The following is a 21,164-nucleotide window of genomic DNA, read 5'->3' as shown; positions in this document are numbered from 1 at the left end:
GAAAATTAACCCCAGTTAGCAGCGGCAGGTCATTTGATTAGGCTTTGCTGTCACCCTCTATAATTCTGTCTTCACCCCTATCCAAGCATGCATCTCTTCAGCCAGGAGTTACTGTATAATGATGGGGTGTTGCAGCTCTGACCAATTTATTTCATCCTCATTCATAACCCAAGCAGATTGAGGTCATGTTGGTGCTGGCACCCGGGCTGAAGTGAGGAGCTATAATCAGTTTTAACTAATACTGCGATGAATTTTGGAAGCACCGTTATACATTGTCTTGCGGTACTATACTGAATATCAAAATAACTGTAAAATGTTCTGTTTCTCATTCTAAAGATTACAAAAATTCACAAAAGAAAATACAAAACAAAGACTTGATTTTACCTGCATCATACCTGATGGTAAGATACTATTTTGTGATTGTCAAGCCGTGTGACAAAAGCAAAATACTGCAGATGCTGCAAATACGCAGCAGGTTGGCCGCATCTATTGAAAAAGAAACAGCTAAAGTTGCAGGTTAAGGACTTTTCTCCAGAACTAAAGAAAAGTAGAAATGTATTAGGCTTGGAGGAAGCAACAGTGAGGAAGGGCAGGAAGAACAAAAGGGAAGGAGACATTAACGAATGAAATATTTGATGCTGTAAAAAGCCAAGGGAGTGGTAATGATTGTAATAAAGAACCAAAAGATTTGTCCAGAGTGGTTGCAAATGGCAGAAAAATGAACAGTCGTGTCCAAAAGCAAAGATGTGAAAACAAGATTAAGGCCGACGCAAGGAAAAATAGAAACAAAATTGCGGGGCTTGCATGCTATAGCCTTTCAAATGCTCATCTAAATTGCAGAATTTATGGTCTGGAATTGTTGAACTTAATACTGAGCCTAGAAGGCTGTAAAATGCCTACTCAAAAGCTGAAGCCTCGAGCTTCATGTGCAGGCCAAGGATGGAGATGTCAGCGTGAGAAGTTGAAGAATTTAAATGGAAAGCCACTGGAAGCTTGGGATCATACTTGCACGCTATGGCGGGGTCCCGTAAGGCAGTCACCCAATCTTTATTTTAGAGTCATAGTTTTATAGCACAGCAAGAGGCTCTTTTGCCCATCATGTTTTGCCTATCCCATTTTCCAGTACTTGATCCATAGCCTTGCATGCTATAGCATTTCAAATGCTCATCTAAATGCTTCTTTAATGTTGTTCCCACCTCTACCACCCTTTCAGGCAGTGAGTGCCAGATTCCCATCACCCTCAGGCTGACAGCATTTTTCCTCAAATCCCCTCTAAATTTTCTGCCCCTTCTCTGCCCCTTGGTTCTTGACCCTTTTACCAAGGTGAAAAGTTTCTTCCCATCAATAATAATTTTGTACACCTCAATCAGGTCCTGCCTCAGCTTTTTCTGCTCGAAGGAAAAGAGTCCCAGGCTAACCAGCCTCTCTTCATAGCTGAAACGCTCCAGCCCAGAGAACATCCTGGTGAAACTCCTCTGTACCCTTTCTAGTGCAGTCATGTCTGTCCTACAGTGTGACGACCAGTTCACACAGTGCTCTAGCTGTGGCCTAACCCGTATTTTATACAGCTCTATCATAATCTCCCTGCTCTCATATTCTATGCAAGAAGTTTCACAATATCAGGTTAAAGTCCAACAGGTTTATTTGGTAGCACAAGCCAGTAGCTTTCGGAGCGCTGCTCCTTCGTCAGGCCTCTGATCTTCGGGCAAGTGCTTTCCAAGGCGGCCTCCACAACACACGACAACACAGAGTCGCCGCGCAGAGACCGATAGCCAAGCTCCGCACGCATGAGGACAGCCCCAACCAGGATCCTGGGTTCATGTCATAGCTAATTGAGGCAAGTTTTATTCCCCCAGTGTAGAGGAGACTGCATTGTGAGCAGCGAATGCACTGTACTAACTTGAAAGAAGTGCAAGTAAATCCATTCTTCACCAAGAAGAAATGTTTGGGGCCTTGATTGGTGAGGAGAGATGAGGTAAAAAGGCAGATGTTACACCTTGACTGCAAGGGAAAGTGCCATGAGAAGGGAGGAGGGGATTGAAGAGTGGAACACTGTGTTATGGGGTGAATGGTCCCTTCAGAATATTGACAGGTTGGGGAAGATGTGTTTGTTGGTGGCATCACGCTGGAGGTGGCAGGAATGATGGAGGTTAATCCTTTGAATATGGAGGGCTGGTGGCATAGAAGCTGAGGACAAGGAGAACATTATCACAGTTCTGAGAGAGGGGGGAAGGATGAGAACAGAAGTGCAGGAAATGGGTTGAGCATTGTTGAGAGCCCTGTCAACCAGTGGCGGGGGTGGGTGGAATTCTAAGATGTGGAAAAAGAGATATCAGAAGAGCTGTTATGGATAGTTGCATCATCAGAGACGATACAATAGAGGCAAGAAAACTGGGAGGATTGATTAGAGTGCTTGCAGGAACCAGGGTGTGAGGAAGCGTAGTCGAGATAACGGTAGCAGTAAGTGGGTTTATATTGAATATTAATTTATAGCCTGTCCTTAGAAATTGAGGATGGTAAGGGAATAGTTGGAGATGGAACATGTGAAGGTGGGTGGTACAGTGGTTAGCACTGCTGCCTCTCGGCTCCATGGACCCGGGCTCGATTCCAGCTTTGGGTGACTGTGGAGTTTGTACATTCTCCCCCTTCTGTGTGGGTTTCTTCTGGATGCTCCGGTTTACTCCCAACATCCAAAGACGAGGAGGATAGTTTGATTGGCCATGCTAAATTGCCCCTTAGTGTCCCGGGATGTGCAGGTTAGGTGGGTAGCCATGGTAAATGCAGGGAGGAGGTGGGGGAGTGGTCATTGGTAGAGTGCTCTTTCAGAAGGCAGGTGCAGCCAAATGGTCTGCTTCTACACTGTAGGGATTCTACTCTGAGTGAAGGGTGGAAATTAAAAGCAATGCTGCAAGAGCAGGGCACCAAAACAGTCATCAATGCACTGGAAAAAGAGCTGAGGGAGGGAGGGGGCCCACCTAGGACTGGAAAAAGAAATAATCACATATCCGGCAAAAAGGTAAGAATAGCTTGAAACTGTGCAGGTACCTGTAGCAACACCTTTTACTTGGAAGAAGTGTGAGGGTTTATGGAGAAATTGTTAAGTGAGAGAATGGGTTCAGCAAGTGTAGGAAGGTGGTGGTGGATGGGGACTGGTTGGGCCTCCATTAAAGAAGGAAGTGAAGAGCCTGCAGACTGTCCTGGGGGAGGGGGTGGACTCTAGAGAAATTGGATGTCTTTAATAAAGTGGAGGTGGTTAGGACCAGGAAACTGGACATTTTTGAAATGACGTAGGGCATGAGAAGAGTCACTGATGTAGTTGGGGAGAGACTGGACGAGGGCAGAAAGGAATCAAGAGAGGAAAAAAATATATAAGTTCAGTGGGGCAGGAACAACCTGAAATTATGGATTTACCAGAGCAGTCCTTTTGTGAATTTAGGGAAGGGGGCAGAAGCGGGCTGTTCAGGGTTGAAGGAAGATCCCTGGAGGAGATGAGGTCAGCGACAGTCCTGGAAACAATGGCTTAATGTGCGACAGTGGATCATGGTCCAGGGGAGGAAGTGTCGGCGAGTTGATGCTCAGCCTCTGCAAGGTAGAGGTCAGTGCACCAATCAACAACTGCACCACCCTTATCAGCAGGTTTAATAATCTCAGGGTTGGACCTAAAAAAACCCAGAGTGTAACAATTTCATTGGGAGACAGAGTGAGGGTAAGGGGAGCTGCGAATTTGAGATAGTTGATATCATGCTGACAGTTCTTAATGAAAAGAGAAAAGCACGTAACAGGCCAGAGGGAAGGAGGAGATCGTGGGGTGGGAGGGGGGTGGAGAACCCCTGGTGGAAGAAGTAAACACAGCCATTGTGCAGAGCTGATTGCGGTAGGGGTGTAAGGGGATGAAAGCTGAATCCTTTGCTACTCTGTATGATGAAGAGTAATGAGCTATTTTACCATGAAGATTATTGGCAGCAAACATAATCCCATCCTCCAGTGATGACCCTACATTATACAATGTACATTATTGGATCAGAACCCTGACAACTTTCCACTTGTTCAGATTAATTACACAACAAACTGCAGCACACTAACATTTCTGTAGTCCAGGTTACGCAATGATATGGAGATGCTGGTGTTGGACTGGGGTGGGCACAGTAAGAAGTGTCACAACACCAGGTTAAAGTTCAACAGGTTTATTTGGTAGCACAAGCTTTCGGAGCCCTGCTCCTTCATCAGGTGAGTGGAGAGTTGGTTTCACAAACAGTGACCATGACACCACACAACCCTGCCACAGCAACCTCTGCAAGACGCACGGGATCATCGACACAGATGATGAGAACACGTGAGAACACCATCCACAGGTACACGGTACATACTCTTGTGACTCGGCCAACATTGTCTACCTGATATGCTGCAGGAAAGGATGTCCTGAGGCATGGTACATCGGCGAGACCATGCAGACGCTACGACAACGGATGAATGGACACCGCTCAACAATCACCAGGCAGGAGTGTTCCCTTCCTGTCGGGGAACACGTCAGCAGTCAAGGGCATTCAGCCTCAGATCTTAGGGTAAGCGTTCTCCAAGGCAGCCTTCAAGACACAAGACAACGCAGAATTGCCTAGCAGAAACTGATAGCCAAGTTCCGCATCCATGAGGACGGCCTCAACCGGGATCTTAGATTCATGTCACACTGCCTGTAACCCCCACCATTTGGCCTGGGCTTGCAAAATCTTACTAACTGTCCTAGCTTGAGACAATTCACACCTCATTATCCCTCTCTCCACTCGCATTGTCTGTACCTGTAAAGACTTGATTACCTGTTAAGGCTCACATTCCAACCATTAACTTGCAATTGAGTCTGTGTCTATATATGCCCTGTTTGTGAACCCAACTCTCCACTCACCTGATGAAGGAGCACCACTCTGAAAGCTCTTGATACCAAATAAACCTGTTGGACTTTAACCTGGTGTTGTGAGACTTCTTATAGGTTACTCAATGTAACAGTAGACTTATGTCTCAGGACTGCTCCCAGTAATGTATATATTTGCTTCAGTGACGTGTGCAGGATTTTTATTAACCATTAGAAACATAGAAAAACTACAGCACAAAACAGGCGCTTCGGCCCCACAAGTTGTGCCGAACATATCCCTACCTTTTAGGACTACCTATAACCCTCCATCCTATTAAGTCCTATGTACTCATCCAGGGGTCTCTTAAAAGACCCTATTGAGTTTGCCTCCACCACCACTGACGGCAGCCGATTCCACTCGCCCACCACCCTCTGTGTGAAAAACTTCCCCCTAACATTTCCCCTGTACCTACCCCCCCAGCACCTTAAACCTGTGTCCTCTCGTAGCAGCCATTTCCACACTGGGAAAAAGCCTCTGAGAGTCCATCCGATCTATGCCTCTCAACATCTTATATACCTCTTAGGTCTCCTCTCATCCTACGTCTCTCCAAGGAGAAAAGACCGAGCTCCCTCAGCCTATCCTCATAAGGCATGCCACTCAATCCAGGCAACATCCTTGTAAATCTCCTCTGCACCCTTTCAATCTTTACCACATCCCTCCTGTAATGAGGCGACCAGAACTAAGCACAGTACTCCAAGTGGGGTCTGACGAGGGTCTTATATAGCTGCATCATTATCCCCAGACTCCTAAACTCAATCCCTCGATTGATAAAGGCCAGCACACCATACACCTTCTTAACCACCTCCTCCACCTGCGGGGCCGATTTTAGAGTCCTATGGACCCGGACCCCAAGGTCCTTATGATCCTCTACAGTACTAAGAGTCTTTCCCTTTATGCTTAAAACTTGGGTATCAGTTGTCACATTTGAACATTTTCCCTCTTGAAACTGGACTTGATATGGCTGCAGGCCTCTCATTTTTATTGTTAAATGTTTCGAAACTACTTTATCCACATGATTTTTGTTCAAACTGAGATTAATTGTAACTGGGACTCTGTATCCTAAGTCTCTTCATTTGTCATGTGGATCATCTTGCAAGTTTCTTTTAAATTTCTCCCTTCCGATTTCTCCTCTCATCCCATGCAAGTTGGCAGGTGATTAGACCGATGCGTGCTATTACTTTGTCGATCTGTACATGAGACAATGTGGTGGATTTGATTCTGTGGCCATCACAGCTGAACCTGTCGTTACATTTACCTGATGTCTACCCACCTGCAAATTTCTGGCTGATTTTTCTTCCTTCCCTACACAAGAGACACTGAGACCAATTCTATCATTCCAACCTTGCCGCAGATCAACTAACAGCACAGACTTGGGGAATTTCTTCACTGTGCATGTAATTCAGTTCACAGCGCACAGTGCCCTTACCGAGTCACTTAACAATCCATTCAAATCACGGGCTGTCTTTTGGATTACAGGGTCCTTGGAGAAAGGTGGGATTTGTTGACTCAGCTGTTCATAACCAGACCAACATACATTTAAGAGATTTGATATTCTCTCGCCACAGATGCTGTCAGACCGGCTGAGATTTTCCAGCATTTTCTGTTTTTGTTTCCGATTCCAGCATCCGCAGCTTTTATATTTATGAGATTTGGTTTGGATTTCTGTGATGAATTTCCTGGTTAGGTTAACTAGTGACTTTGTTTGTGATTAAACAACCCACCATGGTAAAATGAGTACATCACACTACTAGTTACTGTAATGTAGATTTTTAACATTACCCGAAAAGGGTAGCTGCCGTAACAAAAATGATTGTGCCGTGTTTCTGAGGAATGTGTGAAAAAAAATCCCAGATTTGATTTTAAAGTTCCCAGGAGCGACACGGTGGCACAGTGGTTAGCACTGCTGCCTCACAGTGCCAGAAACCCGGGTTCGATTCCTGGCTTGGGTCACTGTCTGTGTGGAGTCTGCATGATCTCCCCATGTCTGCGTGGGTTTCCTCCCACAGTCTGAAAGACGTGCTGGTTAGGTGCACTGGGCATGATAAATTCTCCCTCAGTGTAGCTGAACAGGCACCAGAATGTGGTGACTAGGGGATTTTCACAGTAATGTTTTTATTCATTCATGGGACATGAGAGGCCTGCAGCCATATCAAGTCCAGTTTCAAGAGGGAAAACGTTGGAATGTGACAACTGATACCCAAGTTTTAAGCATAATGGTTAATAAAAATCCTAGTTTCCCAAGGGCAGTTGAGAATGAACCATGTTGCTGTGGCTTTGGAGTCACATGTAGGCCAGACCAGGGAGGGACGGCAGATTTCCTTCCAGTAAAGGGCATTAGTGAGCCAGATGGGTTTTTCCAACAATCGGCAAAGTTTTCATGGTCTTCAGTAGATTCTTAATTCCAGGTTTTTTTTATATTGAATTCAAATTCCGCCATCTGCCATGGCGGGATTCGAACCCGGGTCCCCAGAACATTAGCTGAGTTTCTGGATTAATAGTCTGGCGATAACACTCGGCCATTGCCTCCCCTTCATTGCAGTGTTAATGTAAGCCTGCTGTGACACTAATAAATAAACTTAAAACCTTTTGACAAATCAAAAATGAATCATGACTTCAGTTTTCCTTGATGCTATTGCGAATTGATTGAAAACATTAAATAATTAGTGCTTCCACTCGGTAAGACGTGAACAAAAAAGGACTTCAATTTCAGAAAAACTGACGGGAAAGTTTATTCTGCATAAATTCAGACAGTAGTTTATGCAAGAAAAAGCACAGAAAGGTATTAAGTCAGCTCAGCCTGAGCTGGGGCTGAGTCTTCCTGGCAAGGGAGGGCAAACTTCAGTCAACCTTTTTCTCACTGATAATGTCAATTAATTCCCCGCCGGAAGCGAATGTCTGGCTGCTGGGTGACTCTGATCCTTCTCCCCACCACCCAGCGGTCAAAGAGCCTGCCAACAGCCCAGTTTCCCCACAACAATCGCCACCTGGACAGGGTGACTCCCCCACTTCGAGCCCATGAGGTCCAGCCTGCAACCCACGGCACCTGTCCCTGTTTGTGCTGCTTATGTACAATGTCCTTTCTGAGCTGTGTGAGCCTGGGGGCTGATTTGGACTGAGCCCGTCTTCCCTCTCTTGGACGGGCACATTGTAAATTAAGCTACCAAAAGGTTTGCCAACATCAGCAATTTAAATGCGCATGTGAATTCAAACAAGTCCAAAGCTCCACAGATGTTGGCAGTTCATGAAGACAATAACATGGACATTTAGGTCCTAGCCCATATGGCTTCGGAGGGGGGAGGGGACAATTACGGTGAGAGAATCAGAAAATAAATTAAGTCAAAAAAGTGTAAAGTGCATTCAGACAAAATATCTTTAACACAACATGCAGGGACTCTACAATGTTGCTGAAATGTTCTCCTGTGCAGTTTGGCTGTGTGACAGTAAATTTGGTTACAGCGGCTGCAGCTTGGGACGTTTTGTTCGTGTGTTTTAATAATTATTCTGGTATTTATGTGTGTGTGTGTGTGTGTTCATGCCGAAGACACACGACAGGAGCGACCTCTGGGGCCACGCTGTACGCTTGCGGTCGACGTGACGCTTGCGAGTGGTTGGATCAGACAGAGAGGTGGGGAAAAGAGGGACAGAGAGAACCAGGGGGATCTCCCTGCTTTAAACCGGGGCAGCGCCGAGTGTGGCAGCCATCCTCCCGCTTCTCGCTACTGCAACACTGACCTGCAGTGTGACAATGTATCTCTGCAGGACCGCCTGGCACAACCTGGTGCCCTTGGCAAGGAACCCGACCTCCTCACGGGCAATCAGGAACGTATATAGAAATAGTAAGTATTGCAATGCAGGTGCTTGTCTTTAAATTTGAAAGCATGAGGTTTATTTTAAAATAAGGCAGTGGAGGGGGTGATCAGAGATTCCACTCTTTGCCGTTGATGTAGGGATTGGAAGGGTTTCAAGTTAAATAAAAAATAAATGTATCATAACAACCCCTGTCGCAAAATGTCAACATTTCAGCGATTTGCGATGGACTTGTTGGTTTTAAAGGGACAGAAGTTCTGTTTTGTTTTGAGGGACACTGCCTTTGGGGGGGGGGGGGGAGTGTGATGAATGGAGTAAAAGCTGCGGTGAATTCACTGTCCTACAGAGTGAGACTCCAAGGTCACGCACTCCATTTCGAAAAAGGCTGATCCTTATTCACAACACGGGGAATGCCTTTTGAAGCAGTTTTTTTTAATATCCGTTGCGGGTTTTATACAAGAACAGATAAAACTGGTTCCACACCCACTCGCGTGTGTGTGTGTTTCACTTTAAAGCTTGTTATGAAACCATTTAGCCCCAGGCACATCCAGATGCTTTGCTGAATCAGCGTCAGACCAGAAAGGAGGACTTTTCCATTCATTCCACTCCCTCCCCAATCTCGCAACCGGGTTTAAAAATATCTGTATAGGGAGGTCCACCTAAAGTTTTGCTTGATTATTTTGTTAGCCCAACTGGGGAAAGTGTGGAGAGTGATGACTGGGGTAAGAGTTTGAATGAATGGGATGTTCCCTTTAAGTTTATTGCCCGGACTTGCCAATGATTGATTGAATAGTACATGGAAGAGAGGGCAGATAAACAGGACTGCGGATCGTTGCGCTGTGTTTGTTTTAGACAGAAAGACTCTGTGCGAGAAGTTGTTGCCCCCTCTCACCCTGAATACAGGGGCCTGCTTGCCAGAAATTAGCCCAAAGCCCCTCATTGCTATTTGGCCCCCGGCTCCAGATTAGTGACCGAATCCAGGGGAAAGAAAACAAACTGCAGAAAATAATGCTTTGTCTGTCTCATGCTAGAGATCCTGGAAGTCTTTTTAATCTAAAAAGCCCAAAGTCAACCAACTACAGAAAGAGAGTCCACTATTCCCCTGAAACAAAAACAAAAATGCTGGATAAACTCAGCAGGTCTGGCAGCATCTGTGGGGAGAGAGAGAGTTAACGTTTGGAGTTCGATAGGACCCTTCTACACATTGTTTCTCCCCAGCAACCGCAGTATTTTGCTTTTATCTCAGTATGATCTTGCCGAATTAATTCAAAAGCAGCACAATCTACCTGATATTTCAGCAGAGGAGTATAGGAGCAGGCCACTCAAGCCTGCTCCGTCATTCAGTTCATGGCTGATGGTCTACCTCGACACCATACTATCCCAATACTATCCCATATTCCTTGATGTCATTAGTATCCAGAAGTCTATCAATTTCTGCCTTGAACATAATGACCCAGTCTCTCCAGCCCGCTGGGGGAGAGAATTCCAAAGATCCATTACCTTCTGAGGGAAGAAATTCCTCCTCATCTCAGTGTTAAATGGCTTGACCCTTATTCTTGTAATATAAACTGTTAACAGCTATTATGTAATAGTAATAATACATCATCAGTGATGTTAGATCATGTGTCACTGGAAATTAGAGAGAGAAGAGCCTCCGGAAGGAACCCCAAACTTCCGGAAACTCTTGTTTCCAGGGGTCTCTGCTAAACACACCCTGGACTTGTTTTTCATAGAAATCATAGAAACCCTACAGTGCAGAAGGAGGCCATTCGGCCCATCGAGTCTGCACCGACCACAATCCCACCCAGGCCCTACCCCCACATATTTCCCCGCTAATCCCTCTAACCTACACATCCCAGGACTCTAAGGGGCAATTTTTAACCTGGCCAATCAACCTAACCCGCACATCTTTGGACTGTGGGAGGAAACCGGAGCACCCGGAGTAAACCCACGCAGACACGAGGAGAATGTGCAAACTCCACACAGACAGTGACCCGAACCGGGAATCGAACCCGGGACCCTGGAGCTGTGAAGCAGCAGTGCTAACCACTGTGCTACCGTGCCGTGATGTTACTTCAATTCTGAGGAGTTTCCTCATTCTGGAGCTACCGTTTCCCCCCCCGCCCCGCACACACACACACACACACACATATACACACACACCGCCTTTCCCCAGCCAGGAGAAAGATGCTTTCTGCTTGTCTCGCCCCTGTAAGCATTTTGCAATTTCCATTGAGATCACCTCTCCTTCTTCCAAACTCTAGAGAATACATGCCCAGTCTCCTGAATCTCTCCTCATAGGGCAGTCCAACCATGCCAGGAATCAGTTGGGTGAACCTCCACTGCCTCTTGGGTAAGAAGACCAAAACTGTATAGAATACTGTTGGTTTGGTCCAACCAAGGTTCTGTACAATTGAAGCAAGATATATTTTACTCCTGTAATCAAATCCTCGCATGATGAAGGGGCAGCACGGTGGCACAGTGGTTAGCACTGCTGCCTCACAGTGTCAGTGACCCAGGTTCAATTCCGGCCTCGGGTCACTGTCTGTGTGAAGTTTGCACTTTCTCCCCATCTGCGTGGGCTTCCTCCGGGTGCTCTGGTTTCCTCCTACAATCCGAAGATGTGCGGGCTAGGTTGATTAGCCATGATAAATTGGCTCTTAGTGTCAGGGGGATTAGCAAGGTAAATATGAGGGGTTACTAGAATAGGGCCTGGGTGGGATTGTGGCTGCTGCAGACTCGATGGGCTGAATGGCCTCCTTCTGCACTGTAGGCATTCTATTCTATGATTTCAAGAGATCCCCATTTGTGGTGGACCTTGACACCCTGACAGCTGTGAAACATACCATTTAGCTTGCAAGTTGCTTGCTGCACTTCAGCTTTTCATGACTCATGAGTGGCACAGTGGTTAGCACTGCTGCCTCACATTGCCAGGGACCCGGGTTCAATTCCGGCCTTGGGTGACTGTGTGAAGTTTGCACGTTCGCCCTGTGTCTACATGGGTTTTCTCTGGGTGCTCCAGTTTCCTCCCACACTCCAAAGATGTGCGGGTTAGGTCAATTGGCCACAATAAAATTGCTCCTTAGTGTCCAAAGATGTGTAGGTTAGGTGAATTAGCCATGGTAAATGCATGGAGTTACAGAGACATGTTGGGGGTGGACCTGGGTAAGATGCTCTTTTGGAGAGTTGGTGCAGACTCAATGGGCCAAATAGCCTCCTTCAGCATTGTAGGGATTCTATGGTTCTATGAACAAGAACACCCAGGTCCCTTTGGGCATTAATGCTTAATCTCTCACCATGTAAGAAGTACTTTGCAGCTTTGTTCCTCCTACCAAGGCAGATAATCTTATACTTACCCTCAGTATATGATATCTGTCACATTCTTACCGATTCACTAAGCCTCTCCAAATCACACTGAAGCCTATTTGCAATATTTCACACAACACACATTCCCACCTAGTTTTGTGTTACCTGCAAACTTGGAAATATTACGTTTGGTCCTCATACCAAAACTATTGATATAAACAGCTGGGGCCCAAGTACTGATGCTTGTAGTATCCCACCAATAGCAACCTGCCAGCCTGGGAATTACTTCTTTATTCTTACTGTTTTCTGTCTGTTACCAATCCTTAATCCTGCCAGTATGTTACCTCCCAATCCCAAGTGCTTTAATTTTGTTTACAAACTTTTTATGTGGGGCCTTACCAAAAGTCTTCTGAAGATCCAAATACACAACATCAACTGGTTCCCCCTTATCTATTCTGCTAGTAACTTCCTCAAAAAACTCCCAATAGGTTAGTCAAACATTATTTTCCTTTCATAAATCCACATTGGCACTGCTCAGTCTATCATTATTTTCAAAGTGTCCACTTATCACATCCTTAGATTCTAATATTTTCCCTACTACTGTTGTCAGGCTAGCTAGTCTGCAGTGTCCTGTTTTCTCTCTCCCTCTTTTCTTAAATAGTGGGGTTACATTTGCCACCTTCCAATCTGCAGGCACCATTCCAGAATCTGTGGAATTTTGAAAGATGACCATCAATGAATCCATTCCCTCTATAGCCATCCCTTTCAACATTCTGAGATGTAAGTCACCAGGTCCCAGGGATTAATTAACTTACCGTCCCATTAATTTCTCCAGTACTACTATTTTACTGATACTAATTTCTTCCAGTTCCTCATTCCCACTAATCTCTTGGTTTTCTATTATTTCTGGGAGGTTTTTTTTGTATCTTCCTCCATGAAGACAGAGACAAATGCATTATGTAGTTTCTCTACCACTTCCCTATTCCCATAGAATCATAGAATTCCTACAGTGCTGAAGGAGGATATTCAGCCCATCGAGTCTGCACCAACTCTCCAATAGAGCATCTTACCCAGTCCCAATCCCTTGTCTTATCCCTGTAACCCCACATATTTATTCCACAAACCCCCTTAACCTACATACTTTGGGACAATAAGGGGCAATTTAGCATGGCCATTCTACCTAACCCACAGATTTTTGGACTGTGGGAGGAAATCGGAGCACCTGGAGGAAACCCATGCAGACACGGCGAGAACATGCAAAGTCCACACAGACAGTGACCCGAGGCCGGAATCGAACCCAGGTCCCTGGTGCTGTGAGGCAGCAGTGTTAATCACTGCGCCGCCTGCATTTTATATTCTCCTGTCTTTTCCGGTAATGAACCCAGATTTGTCTTTGTAAATATTTTCCTTTTTGTATACCTTTCAAAGCTTTTACAGTCATTCCTTATGTTTCTTGCTAGTTTATATTCATCGTCAATTGTTCCTTTGATCAGTTTCTTGGTCCTTCTTTGCTGAATTCTAAATTGCTCCCAATCCTCAAAGCTTACAGTTTTCTTTTGGCAACTTTACAAGCCTCTTCCTTTGATCTAATACAATCTTTAAATTCCTTTGTTTGCCACAGTTGATTCACTTTTCCTGTTTGGCTTTTGTGCCTTAAATGAATATATATTTGTTGTAAACCAGCAAACTTGCCCCTCAATCTTCTAGCTTCCTTTGTTTAGATTTAAGATTGAAAAACATCATTTTCAAACTTAATGGAAAATGTTATGGTCACTCTTCCCTAAAGGTTCTTTTGCAATAAGATTATTAATTAGTTCTTTCTCATTGCTTAATACTAGATCCAAAATAGCCTATTCCCTGGTTGGTACCTCAACATACTGTTCTGGAAAACCATCTCATAAACAATCCAGGAAATCACCCTTCACAGCCTTAGTGCTCATTGGATTTACCCAGTCTAAATGTAGAGTGAAGTCACCCATAGTTATTGTTACATGTATCTCTAATTTACTGATTTATACCATGCTCTACATCACCATTACTGTTTGATGGCCTATAAATAGCTTTTACCAATGTTTACTGCTCCTTGCTGTTTCTTAGCTCCACTCAGATTTTACAATCCTATTATTCTGATCTAAGATCCTCTCTCACTAATATACTGATCTCCCTTACTATTAACACTATCACACCTCCTATTCCTTTTTGCCTGCCCCCCTAAATATTGAATATCCTTGAATGTTCAGTTCCCAGACCTAATCACCCTGCAGCCATGTCACCATAATGACAATCTGATCACACCTCTTTATTCTATTGTTATGACCAGCTCCAGGTGAGGTTCCCCAAAAGTTATTGATCCAAGCAAGACCCATTCAGCTGGGATTTTCCCATATTGTTACAAACATGGGTGAGGAGAGATGACCGGTTCCATGTCTTTATTCAACTCTGCTGTCAGCAACAAGGTTTAATCTAACAAGGTTCCTGTTCCCTTGGGTATCTTTCCCAGACCCAATAGTTTAAAAAGGAGCCAATTTAACCAGGCCTTTTTGAGCTAAGATAGAGTAAGTTTATTAACTACTAAAAAGGTAAGGATAAATACATGCATCTACATTTATATGGATTAGAAGAAAGAATTGAGTCCAATATTAAGTAAATATAAATATAAAGTTATTTGGGACAGCTTTTGACTTGCAAAGAGTATATGATGATGAATACAGTCGTTACAAATTGATTCCAGTAAAATTGGATTCAGGAGTTCTGTGGTTTGGTGGAAATATTTCATTTCTTTTTTTTTTAGCTGCGATCCTTTTTGTTGGCTAGTTGACTTCCACAATCAGAGAGGTTTTTTTTATATTCCTGTAAAAAATGGCGATTTCCTTTTTCCAGGGGCACTGCTTTTGGTACTGTATCACACACCTTCAGTGTGGAAAACTTCCAGCTGCTTTTCCTAAGAGCATGCTGTGATGATAGTTGTGCAATTGATATATAATATCCTTTTATGTTTAAGAGGAATGTTTAAAAATTCAGCTTTATTCTATAGGTAGTCGGTATGTCTGGAAGGAGCTCAGATGCTGCGAGAGCAGGATAATTACTCATTTTAGCCACGTAGTGTTTACTTAGGATAGAACCTATGGATTTTTGTTTACAGATGGAGATTTCTCCTGAGGATTTTGATTAGGTTGGTTGAAAGGGTCATGAGTTATCCATTAGGTGCCCATATGGTAATGGGAGGAGTTAAGTCTATACAGGGAAAAAAACTAAGGAGTTGTAGTTGTAGGTCTGCTAAAGTCAGAGTCACGTACAGGCTGTTCCTGAGAATTCACTCTTTCCCCACAAAATCTCACTCTCAAATCTTCAAGATTGTTAACACACTTTACAGCAAGTATGCCTGGATTTGCTAACTGCATTTATTGAAAAGTAGATTTGATTTATGCATGAATGGGGCTTATTTGGAACTGGAACAGTCAAAACTAGAAAGTAAAGTTGCTTCCTTTCATTTTTAAATATTGTTCAACTGTTGGTTGCTTCATTTGTTGGAGTTATATTTAAACTGTGTTATGAAATAAAAATTGTTTTATTATAAAAGGTCCCTACTTTGTCAGTGGAATCATTCCTGGAAGGAAATATCCTTTCCTCATAATTATGCTAAAATTGAAAAATTGTTGGGGTCTAGTCTGGCTTCATAATATACCTTGGGATTCTGGTCCGGGTCCTTAACAAAATACACATACAGATAGACTGGCAGGGCAGGCATTCAGATACTGGACAGCTCTCTCAGCTAGCTTTAACCCTCGAATTGCATATTCCAACTAGAAACCCAGAATACACTAGTCAGTCTAGGCAATTACACCCAAGGTCTTTTAGATGTGATAGCCATTATGTTCCCTTGCCTTTATCAGAGATGGTAATCGCTCTTTGGATTCTTCTAGAAGTACCCTGTTTGGAAACACCTTGCAGCCATTCCAGTCAGTGGCTAACTGCAAATTCTCAGCCATCTTTGGTGTCCATTATAAAATATAAAACTCACGTCATTTTTAAAGTACAACATTTCCATGTATAATTCCATGTTTATTCCTCCATGATCATAACGCTTTATTCATTCATGGGACATAGGCGTCACTGGCTGGCCAGCATTTATTGCCCATTCCTAGTTGCCCTTGAGAAGGTGGTGGTGGCTGCCTTCTTGACAACTGAGTGCTGAGCCAGGCCATTTCAGAGGGCAGTTGAGAGTCAACCACATTGCTTTGGCTCTGGAGTCACATGTAGGCCAGACCAGGTAAGGACGGCAGATTTCCTTCCCTAAAGGACATGAGTGAACCAGATGGGTTTTTCCGACAATCGGCAATAGTTTCATGGTCATTAGCAGATTCTTAATTCCAGATTTTTTTTATTGAATTCAACTACCATCTGCCGTGGCGGGGTTCCAACCCAGGTCCCCAGAACATAAGCTGCATTTCTGGATTAATAGTCGAGCGATAATATCACTAGACCATCGCCTCCCCGTCAATTCACTCAATTGGTTGTATATGCTGTGTGCATTCAAATAGAGTGCGTGTAATTCTGCCTTTTTAACATTATGCTGTATTTTGATTCTACTTGAAGCTGGCATTGGTTTTGGCTGACTTTTCCCTATTAACGTTCAAACTGTTTGAATGATAGACCAGTCATCCTACTGCTCTGTAGTGTGGTAGTATGTACCGAAACAAAACATGACCTTAATGTCAACTTTGCAATTCAGTCACAGGGGTCTGCTGTCCATTTCTGCCCACCATGATACAAATGGCTGAAAAAAAAAGAAAACTTGCTACAAATCCAATAAAACTATTCTACTGAACTCAACATGAATATGTACATTCGAGAATAATAGACTGGAGTGCACTTCAAGAATTAATTGATCACAGCTTTGAGATAATAAAGACTTTTATTTTAGTGCTGTACCACAGGAGATCAACCCCTCTGTGCCAGTGGCCCTGTAACATGCTTTGATAGAATCCCTACAGTGCAGAAGAAGGCTATTCGGCCCATTGGGTCTGCACCAACCACAATCTCACCCAGGCCTTACTCCCACAACCCCACATATTTACCCTGCTCATCCCCTGACACTCAAGGTCAATTTATCATGGCCAATCAATCTAACCCGCAGATCTTTGGAGTGTGGGAGGAAACCGGAGCACCCGGAGGAAACCCACGCAGACACGGGGAGAATGTGCAGACTCCGCACAGAGAGTGACCTGAGGCTGGAATTGAACCCGGGTCCCTAGCGCTGTGAGGCAGCAGTGCTAACCACTGTGCCACCATGCCACTCCATGGGGTATTAGAAATATTATTATATAGCAAGGTTAAATGTATAATACAATGTAACAGTTAGTTGAGAATGTACTAATAGATACAGAAGAAAGTGTCAGTGTTTATGGTTTTCAATATTTTCAGTCTAATTATCCCATCAATGTTGACAACAATGACAGTTCCAAATTCAGCTTTATATGTTTCTGTATTTGCTAAGACTAATGACTTTGCATTGCTTTGCAGCATCCATTCGCCAGATGTCTTCTGGTGGTCCTCCAGGCTCCTCAAGTGAGAACATGATATTAAGCCTGATGGTCGGTGCAGTGATTGCAGGCGGAAGTGTTTATGTAAGACCCAGTTTAATTAAACACATATATCTGTTTAAGACTGCACTCTTCGACTTTGAACAATAGGGCACCCTTCCCCCCCTGGAGCTGAGGGTAGTAAACTCACAGCCAAGATTCCCTGGGCGCCAAACTCCCTGTTTCACTTTGTGGAGTTGCCCCACAGTGAAAGGGAAGGTAAATTTGGATGTTTTTGACTTAAAAGACACTCTGGAATGCCCAAAGGGACAGTTCTAGAGCAGCACTAGAAAAGACCCAGGTGCAGATTACCTTACTGAACTCCCAGGCAGAATGTAGTGTATGGGTGGTACTGCTGCCTCACAGTGGCAGGGATCAGGGTTCAATTCTGGCCTTGGGTGACTGGTGTGGATTTGCACGTTCTCCCCTTGTCTGCGTGGGTTTCCTCCGGGTGTTCCGGTTTCCTCCCACACTCCAAAGATGGAGGATTGATCATGCTAAATTGGCCCTTCATGTCCAAAGATGTGTAGGTTTGGTGGATTAACTATGGTAAATGCAAAGGGTTGCAGGGTTAGGACAGGAGGTGGGCCTGGATAAGATGCACTTTTGGAAAGTCAGTGCAGACTCAACGGGCCAAATGGCCTCCTTCTGCGCTGTATGGATTCTATAGTTCTATGGTTGAGAGAATTCAAAGAGGATGAAAAATAAATAACTTGTTTTCCATTTTAATTATATGTATAAACAGGAAAATTCACAAACATTTGCATTTTTTTCAAATTAACAAATTAATGTTGGAATATGTTTGCACAGACATACAAAGTTCTGCACAAGGACAAAACCAGGTACAATGAGAGAGTTACAGAGATAATGGAACGCCCAAAGACTGAGTGGAGAGCTTCGCAACCAAAGAGTGAGTTACTTTTGTTTTTGATTTAATGCTCCCCAGATCATTATGTGTTTGTTGCATTAGGCTTGAGCTTGCTGTCAGCAGCTGGAATTATTGCTTGGAGGTCTGGGGCGAGGCTAGTTTGCTGTTAATAGGCATTGGGTTGTTATAACTGGTCTAGAATATGCCGTCAAAATAAACATTGATGGGAGCAAATGACTTCCTCCCAAAAAAGTTTAGAAGATTGGAAAAGTTTAGAGGCTTTTGTTCAGTTATAGTTTGTAGGAATTATAAGAAGAGAAAAGACTGTTCGGCCCATCGAACCTGTCAATAGACTGTGGCCAGAATTTCACCTCCTCACCCGCCCCAGAATAGGGACGGGCGAAGCTTGCAGAATGGGATTCTCCATTGGTCTTGGGTGGGATCTTACGAGTCTTGGGCAGGCGAGGCGGTAAAATTCTGGCATGTGTGTACACTGAACGCTCACTCCACTGTAATGCTACCCACTGAGACAAACAAAAAAGAGCAGGGCCCAATGATGGGCACCTCGCTGAAGTGATGGGGGGAATGGCTTTGCCCTCTCTGAACAACCCTAAAAGTGACTTATAGTTGGTCATTATTGTAAAGCGTCATCTGTAAATGTACTGATAAAACTTTTTTACCTCAAAAATAATATGGTAAAACATCCCAAGGCACCTTACAAGAGCATTTTTCAAACAAGATTTGACACCACAAAAAGGGAGTATCAAACCAGAGAAGACAGAGAACCTAGGTCAAAGGGATCAATTTTAAGGGTTGTCTTAAAGGAGGAGAGAGAGGTGAAGAGATTTTGGGAAGAGATTCTGGAACTTAGAGCTTAGGCAGCTGAAAGCATGGTCACAAATGTTAGTGTAATAAAAACTGGTGATGTTCAAGAGGCCTGAATGGAGGAATATAGAGATCTTGAGGGCTTGTGTGGTTAGAGGGCATAGAGAGATAGGGAGGGTCAAGGGCAAGGAGGGGCTTGCAAATGAGGATGAGAATTTTAATATCATTCTTAATGGGAAACCAATCTAGATCTATTTGTACTTGGCAATATCCTCATCTCTCAAAAAACCTGTCAAGGTCCTTTTAAAGGATTGTCCCAAATGGAGATCAGAACCTTTCCCATGGGATGGATAGGGAGGATTGAAAAAGCAACAACATATTAGTGGCTTTCTGCATGACCTATTTGACACTGGCAGAGATATAAGCACTGGGAACATGCCAGAAAATAAATTATGCAATGATTAGGAAACAAATTTAAGCAATTACAAAGGATAGATTATCATGCAAGCAATTAATTTAGATCGTATTTACCAAAGCTGGTCCTTTTATTTCCTTGAAAACATCTCAGAAGTCTTATTTTGAGAACACTGGGGATTTTCACAGTAACTTCATTGCAGTGTTAATGTAAGCCTAGTTGTGATACTAATAAACAAACTTCTAAACTTCTGCCAAGCTATCTGTGTGACAACAAACAGATAAGCAGGTATTGGGGTGAAATCGGACATTGGTAAGAGTGCGGAATGAGTAATAGTGGATCAGCAGCCAGCCTTATACAGTACCCGATTGTCTTTTGAGAATTCAATCTGATAATCATCTATATTACAGATATGAAAGTGGGATCAATCACACCCGTGTCATTTTTATTATTATAAGTGCTGACTTTTAAAAGCCAGGAAAATCAAAAATAGCTCCTATCATATTTCTCTTGGCTAATTTAAGGATATGGAGCAACAGAATTAAATTTAGCACTATGTTACTTCCCATGTATTTAAACACAAAATCACAAGTCAGTGCAAATATCTTCCAACTCTCGTGCTTCTTGTCATTTCAATAAATTTGTGGTTGAGTGATTGTGCTGATTGGTGATTTCGTGACCATTTGGAAAAGGCTTGTACATTCTGGTGCTGCTGGGGAGAGTAAGCAGAATTCATTTAGAACTTGAAGGAGGTTGATCGACCCTTAAAGTTAAAATCACACTAGAGTCTGGGAGTTGGGAAGTATCTATCTTTCAGCTGAGGAGAGAGCGGTGAAACTACGTTACTTCACATTGTACCTTGTTTAATCACTGGTAAGACATATGTGAGCGGTTAAAAGGAAAGGGCTGAATGGGAAGGCCTTGCAATTTGAGGGAGGCGGCACGGTGGCACAGTGGTCAGCACTGCTGCCTCCCAGCGCCAGGGACCCGGGTTCGATTCCCAACTTGGGTCACTGTCTGTGTGGAGTTTGCACATTCTCCCTGTGTCTGCGTGGGTTTCTTCTGGGTGCTCCAGTTTCCTCCCACAGTCTGAAAGACGTGCTGGTTAGGTGCAGTGACCCGAACAGGCGCCAGAGTGTGGCGACGAGGGGAATTTCACAGTAACTTCATTGCAGTGTTAATGTAAGCCTTACTTGTGACTGATAAGCAAACTTTAACTTTACTTTAAGAGTACTGCTCCCAGAAAGATTGGGATGAGGAGAAACTACTTCACTCAAAGGATTGTGAATCTTTCGAATTCTCTACCCCGGATGGATGTGGACACTCCGTCGTTGGATGTTTTTAAGGCTGGGATAGGCAGATATTTAGTCTCTCCGGGAATCAAGGGATATGCAGAGCGGGTGGAAAAGTGGAGTTGAAGCCCGGGATCAGTTAAAATTGCTTTGGGTGGTGGAACA

At 43.9% G+C, this 21,164-nt stretch overlaps 1 protein-coding gene across 2 annotated transcripts in view; it reads left to right on the top strand.

The window, feature by feature from the left end:
- Window positions 1-8,486: 8,486 nt before the first annotated feature.
- Window positions 8,487-21,164, top strand: part of mgarpa (mitochondria localized glutamic acid rich protein a) — a 47,082-nt gene continuing 34,404 nt past the window's right edge. Inside the window, exons 1-3 of one of the 2 annotated variants that reach the window (XM_078210597.1) lie at window positions 8,487-8,740; window positions 17,541-17,644; window positions 18,410-18,509. In XM_078210597.1, the coding sequence (XP_078066723.1) occupies window positions 8,650-8,740; window positions 17,541-17,644; window positions 18,410-18,509 (295 nt within the window). In that variant the 5' untranslated portion in view covers window positions 8,487-8,649. The remainder of the gene's footprint in view (window positions 8,741-17,540; window positions 17,645-18,409; window positions 18,510-21,164) is intronic. The other variant, XR_013497598.1, reaches the window with a different exon arrangement.

Source organism: Mustelus asterias, chromosome 1 (assembly GCF_964213995.1).
Source record: "Mustelus asterias chromosome 1, sMusAst1.hap1.1, whole genome shotgun sequence".
Classification (NCBI taxonomy): domain Eukaryota; kingdom Metazoa; phylum Chordata; class Chondrichthyes; order Carcharhiniformes; family Triakidae; genus Mustelus; species Mustelus asterias.
Note: the sequence above shows the minus strand (reverse complement) of the source record. Positions and strands in the feature narration are given on the sequence as shown.